This window comes from Crotalus tigris, unplaced genomic scaffold (assembly GCF_016545835.1).
Source record: "Crotalus tigris isolate CLP2741 ecotype Arizona unplaced genomic scaffold, ASM1654583v1 scf7180000019483.1746242, whole genome shotgun sequence".
Lineage (NCBI taxonomy): Eukaryota > Metazoa > Chordata > Lepidosauria > Squamata > Viperidae > Crotalus > Crotalus tigris.
Genome location: NW_024097562.1, coordinates 1032353 through 1038088, shown reverse-complemented (window position 1 = coordinate 1038088; position 5736 = coordinate 1032353). Strand labels below are relative to the sequence as shown.

The 5736-nt window shown below is 56.1% G+C and overlaps 1 protein-coding gene across 1 annotated transcript; it reads left to right on the top strand.

Moving 5' to 3' along the window:
• Window positions 1–2241: 2241 nt before the first annotated feature.
• Window positions 2242–5170, top strand: GSX2 (GS homeobox 2). Its single transcript, XM_039362919.1, has 2 exons — window positions 2242–2932; window positions 4607–5170. The coding sequence occupies exons 1-2, from the start codon at window positions 2401–2403 to the stop codon at window positions 4948–4950; spliced, it is 876 nt and encodes a 291-aa protein (XP_039218853.1). The 5' UTR covers window positions 2242–2400; the 3' UTR covers window positions 4951–5170.
• The last annotated feature ends 566 nt before the right edge of the window (window positions 5171–5736 follow it).

Genomic DNA, 5736 nt, shown 5'->3' with positions numbered 1-5736 from the left:
AAATCCAGAGACTGCCTAGCCTTATATTCCTCCTGCTGACTTATTCAACTCTTTCTTACCCGTTGAAGTCAATTTCCCAATAAACCGGAGAAGGTGAGAAATCCTATATAATGAAGTAATCCTTGGGATTATACTTGTTTTTGGCCTTGAATGAAAAACAGCGGATCCGTCTGATCATTTCAAACAACGGATCCCAGTTCAGTTGATTGTACCCACATTTTCTCAGAGGCGTAAGCTCTGGGTAACTGGGACTCACTCCAAAGTAAAAAGGGAATAAGATCCCAGCCTTGCACTGAATTCAAGAGAGCTAACTGCTATACGAAATAAAAATCAGTGGGTAATTAGAAAAGGGACAAAGGCGTTCTTGGGCACCTAGCTCTCTGATGAACATTCAATCTCTCTCTCTCTCTCTCTCTCTCTCTCTCTCTCTCTCTCTCTCTCTCTCTCTCTCCCTCCCTCCCACTCTCTCTCTCCCTCCCTCTCCCTCCCTTTCTCTCTCTCTCCCCCTCCCTTTCTCTCTCCCCCCTCCCTCTCTCTCTCTCCCTCCCTCCCCCTCTTCTCTCTCTCTCCCCCCCCTCCCTCTCTCTCTCCCTCCCTCCCCCTCTTCTCTCCTCTCCCCCTCCCTCTCTCTCTCCCTCCCTCCTCTCTCTCCCCCCTCCCTCCCATCTCTCTCTCTCTGTGTGTGTGAACACATGTCAAGAGGAGCAAAGGAGCTTCGAAATTATCCGAAGGGAAAAGCTACCTCCCTTATATCTTGAGAATTAAAAGATCTAAAAGATCACCTGCTACCTTTGTATCCTATTCTGCTCTACCCTACAGAAAGGTCTAGTCTGGAACCCACAAAGCCAGTTTACTCGGAAGTAACTCCCACTGAAATCAAAAAGGGCTTGTTCCAAATGGACTGTGGGTGTGGAATCTATATCTGGGCTGTAATCAATCAACCCCGTGATTGAAAGGGGCCTTTTGTCCAGACTAGCGATGGGGCACCTCACCAATTAAATCGCGCGGGGCTGGAAAAGGAGAACCCAGCTGCGGGCTGGATTTTTTTTTTTTTTTCCCCCAAACTGCTTTTTCCCAATGTGGCGCTCAGATGGATCGAAGGACTTTTCGCCTTCAGCCCAGCACCTGATTAGAAAAAGGCTGCCCTGGAAACACAGCCTGGCTTTTTTTTTTCAACGCGGCACCCCCTTGGGGGGCGGGGGAAGATGCGAACTGGGGTTGGGATCCCTCTGGATCGCCTAGATAGAATCAGACAGTAGCCCGAATTCCTCCCTCGTTAGAGCCGCACCTGTGCAGGATGTAGCGCTGAAACGACGCTTCGGCGGCGCCGTTCGTCTCCCGGGCCGGTTACCGAGGGGTGTGTGTGTGTGTGTGTGTGTGTGTGTGTGTGTGTGTCTGCATCTGGACCCCTGGGAGAAGTTTGTTTAGTTTCCCCTTACAATTCGTTTGGGGAGGGGGAGAAGAGGTGACTTCTTAGGTGTGTGTGTGTGTGTGTGTGTGTGTGTGTGCATCTGGACCCCTGGGAGAAGTTTGTTTAGTTTCCCCTTACAATTCGTTTGGGGAGGGGGAGAAGAGGTGACTTCTTAGCGTACTGAGGCCATACAGTCCCTTTCTGTGGGGTGGGGGGGCGTTGTGTGGTGGAAAACCAGACGTCGGGCAAATTCAGGTGAGCGCGCCCGGCAAGCCCAAGTCTACACAAGGTAGGCAACAACCAACGAAGAGGGAAAGGAGAAGCGTGGGGGGGGGGCAACGCCTCCGGCCTCGAATCCAAGCGGGACTTGCGAGAAGCGGGCGAAGTTGCAACTTGCCGCCTCCTGGACGCTCCGCGGGGGCGCAGGAGCGCCGAGGCGGAGAAGCCGCCCCTCGCGAACCCCCAATGAATTAACCACACACACACACACACACACACACACACGCCTCTCGCTAAGCTTGCCCCCCTCCACGCGCCACACACATACACACACACACACGCCTCTCGCTAAGCCTGCCCCCCCCACGCCCACACACACACACACACACACACACACACACACAGGCTTTGTTTTGGGGAGGGAGGGGGAATCCTCTGAAAGGGCTCCGAACAAGCAGCTTTTGGAGACGCGCCGCTTGCCAGGCATCACGTGCGTAAAGTAGTTACTATAAATCGCGGCACCGGAGTAGAGTAGGGCGATGGGGCGGTGTGGGGCTGTGTGTGTGGGGGGGACATCCAGGGGAGGTCTAGCGAGAAGAGGAAAGGGGGGGGGCCTCTCTTTTAAGACCAGCCCTCTGGCGAGCCCCCCTTTGTTCGCCTCCCAGCCATAAGCACCTTCCCAGCTCGTCCCCAGGGACTTTGGCGGAGGCGAGCCACCCCGGAGAAGAGCCGGTCGGGTGGCCCGGGACTGGCCGAGCACCTGCCCGGCCATGTCGCGCTCTTTCTATGTGGACTCGCTCATCGTCAAGGACGCGGCGGCCAGGCCGGTGCCTGCCCTGCCGGAGCCGCCGCCCCCGCCGCCCCCGGGCCAGGATTTCCTCCTCCCGCTGGGCGTGCCGGCGCCGCTGGTCATGTCAGTAGCCGGCGGGCCCGCCTGCCCGTCGCGCAAGAGCGGCGGCGGCGGCTCCTTCTGCGTCTGCCCGCTCTGTGTCACCTCGCACCTGCACGCCTCGGCGCGGGCAGGAGGAGGAGGGGGCGCCGTCTCCGCAGCCTCCCTCCCGCTGCTCAAGGGCCACTTCGCTCCGGGCGGCGAGGGCCAGTTCTGCCCCCGGGTGAGCCACGGGCAGCAGCAGCAGCAGCAGCAGCCGGCCCCGCAGCAGCAGCAGCAGCAGCAGCCGCCCGGCTCGGTGGCATCCGTGGCGGCGGCGGCGGCGGCGGCCCAAGCGCTGGGCCACCCACCTGTCTGCGCAGCGGCCGCCTACGGCATGAGCGACCCCCGGCGTTTCCACTGCCTCGGCCTGGGTAGGTCCTGCCTCGGTGTGCGAGGGAGGGAGGGAGGGAGGGAGGGTGGGTGGAGGGTGGAGGACCTGCGCTGGGGACCCGGCAGCCGGGCGCTGGTGCCCTCTCCCGCTCTCCGCTGGCCCAGCCCCTTGAATCTTCCCGGGATTCCCTCGTCCTAAGGGAAAGCTCTCGGGTTCCTGGGGGATCCCCGGGAGATCTGGGAGCTTTAGGCCGGATTCCCAGGGCAGGCTACAGCCGGGGCTAGGAAGGCGTTCCCCTCCCCCGCGCGGTCAGGTGAGAAGCTGCTCCGGGCAGAGCAGGGAGCCTGACGCAGGGAGCGGGACTCCGGTCCTCTCCTGAGACGAATTCTCGGTTATCCCAAGAACCCTTCCAGGAGGAAGGCCACTCATCCGGCAGCAGCGCCTTCTGGACGGAGGGAAGGCGAACCGTCAGACCCATCCAGATGTTTGGGGGTTTTAAACCCCATGCGTCCCAGCCACCCCAGGGCGTACAGACTTCCAGCCTTTTCCTGGAGGGATGCCCTGCCAGAAGATTTAAAAGAAAAAAAAGAAAGAAATATGCCTGATGGTTCCCATCGAATAACGCCAACCTGGAACTTAAGGGACGGGAGGCGGTGGGTCTTAAGGTGGAGAGATCTCTGTTCTTGGACCAAGGAAAGGAATCCGCGTGATCTCCATCTGGCGAAAGAAAAAGAAAAAGTGAAAGAAAGAAAGAAAGAAAGAAAGAAAGAAAGAAAGAAAGAAAGAAAGAAAGAAAGAAAGAGAAGGAAGAAAGAGAAGGAAAGAAAGAAAGAAGGAAAGAAAGAAAGAAGGAAAGAAAGAAGGAAAGAAAGAAAGGGGAAGGAAAGAGAAGGAGAAAGAGAAAGAAAGAAAGAGGAAGGAAAGAAGAAAGAAAAAAAGAAGGAAGGAAGGAAAGAAAGAGAGAAGGAAGGAAAGAAAGAAAGGAAAGAGAAAGAAAGGAAGGAAGGAAAGAAAGAAGGAAGGAAAGAAAGAGAGAGAGAAAGAAAGGAAGGAAAGAAGGAAGGAACGAAAGAAAGACAGAAAGACAGAAAGAAAGAAAGAAAGAAAGAAAGAAAGAAAGAAAGAAAGAAAGAAAGAAAGAAAGAAAGAAAGAAAGCGAAGGGATGGGTGACCCCGCCCCCTCTGGTACACCGTAGCAAAACTCGCACCCTCCATAGCGGAGATGCGGGAGAAAGTCTTTATTCAGCCCGGGGCAAGTAACACCTAACTTCCAGGGAGTCGTAGCCGAATCGACCGCAGGGGCTTTAGACCGGCCCAAGGAGATGGTGTGAAGCCTCCATGTTCAAAGGCACTTTCGCTGTAATTGGCAGGAATTGGGAAGCAACAGCGGAAGACGTGAGAGAGAGAGAGAGAGAGAGAGAGAGAGAGAGAGAATTGGAGGGGGAAGATACCTCCCTGTCCTGCTGTCCAGTTGCTCAGGTGGGCGGAGGTTGAAGTGCAACGAGGGATTTGTGGTCCAGGATGGGTTAGCTCTTGTTGGGCTTTTTAACCGGGTTCTTCTTCTTCTTCTTCTTCTTCTTCTTCTTCTTCTTCTTCTTCTTCTTCTTCTTCTTCTTCTTCTTCTTCCTCTTCCTCTTCCTCTTCCTCTTCTTCCTCCTCTTCCTCTTCCTCTTCCTCTTCTTCCTCCTTCTTTTCCCCTCGGCTTCGCTGGCAGGAGGCTCGGACGGCGCCGGCCCGCTGCAGAACGGCAAGCGGATGCGCACGGCCTTCACCAGCACGCAGCTGCTGGAGCTGGAGCGGGAGTTCTCCGCCAACATGTACCTGTCGCGGCTGCGGCGGATCGAGATCGCCACGTACCTCAACCTGTCGGAGAAGCAGGTGAAGATCTGGTTCCAGAACCGGCGGGTGAAGCACAAGAAAGAAGGCAAGGGCGCCCAGCGGAACACGCACGGCGGCTGCAGCTGCGCCGGCAACCCGGGCCGCTTCGCCAGGTCCGAGGACGAAGAGTCGCTCTCTCCGGCCTCGGCCCACGAAGACAAGGAGGTCTCCCCGTTGTGAGGGGACCTCCGCCGGACTGAAGCGCCTTGACAAGAGCCCCGCCGGACTCTGACGGACTTGGGACGATTTCCCCCTTCGCTTGTTTTGATCGAGCCCCGAGTTGCCGAGCTGAGGGGGGGTTGCCTCCTCCAAACGGCAGCCGATCTGGTTGCTCCCCAAACGGGGGAGACCCCAGATCCCCAGCCCCCCCCCCCGTCCTGCCAGGTCCACGGCGGCGGAGGAAAGCGCTCGAGGCCTCATCCCCCCCCCCTAAATTAGGGGAGAAGACTTAAGCAGGGGTAGGCAACGTTGGCTCTTTTATGACTCGTGGACTTCAACTCCCAGAATTCCTGAGCCAGCCATGCTGAGGGGACAGGGAGAGCTTTCCAAGCTGAGCCATGCTGGCTCAGGAATTCTGGGAGTTGGAGTCCAGTAGTCATAAAAGAGCCAAGGTGGCCTACCTCTGACTTAGGGGAAATCAAAGAGTAGCAGCCTTGTACCGATCTTGATCAGAAATGGGAAGGGGAGGGGGGGGGCAATTCTCTGGAGAGTCGGTGGAATGCTCTGGTTTGTAGGGAGATAGTTTTATATCAAATGTATATTTATATTTATTTAAATAAAGGAGGTCGGACCAAAAGCGGAGGTGGAATATGCTTTTTTTTAAAAGAAAAAAAATGGGGGAGGGGGCAACAAAGGTACCCTAAGCCGGCAACTTTGTAAAATAAAAGGCGGGAAATGCTGGCCTTTCTAGAGACCTCTATAAAGACTTTGCAGATTTCTCGCTCTTTGGTCACCCCAGAAGGCTTT

Coding starts and splice junctions, on each gene's coding strand:
- GSX2 (XM_039362919.1), top strand. CDS start 2,401: ATGTCGCGCTCTTTCTATGTGGACTCGCTCATCGTCAAGGACGCGGCG. Junction 2,933..4,606: donor TTTCCACTGCCTCGGCCTGG/GTAGGTCCTGCC, acceptor CTTCGCTGGCAG/GAGGCTCGGACGGCGCCGGC.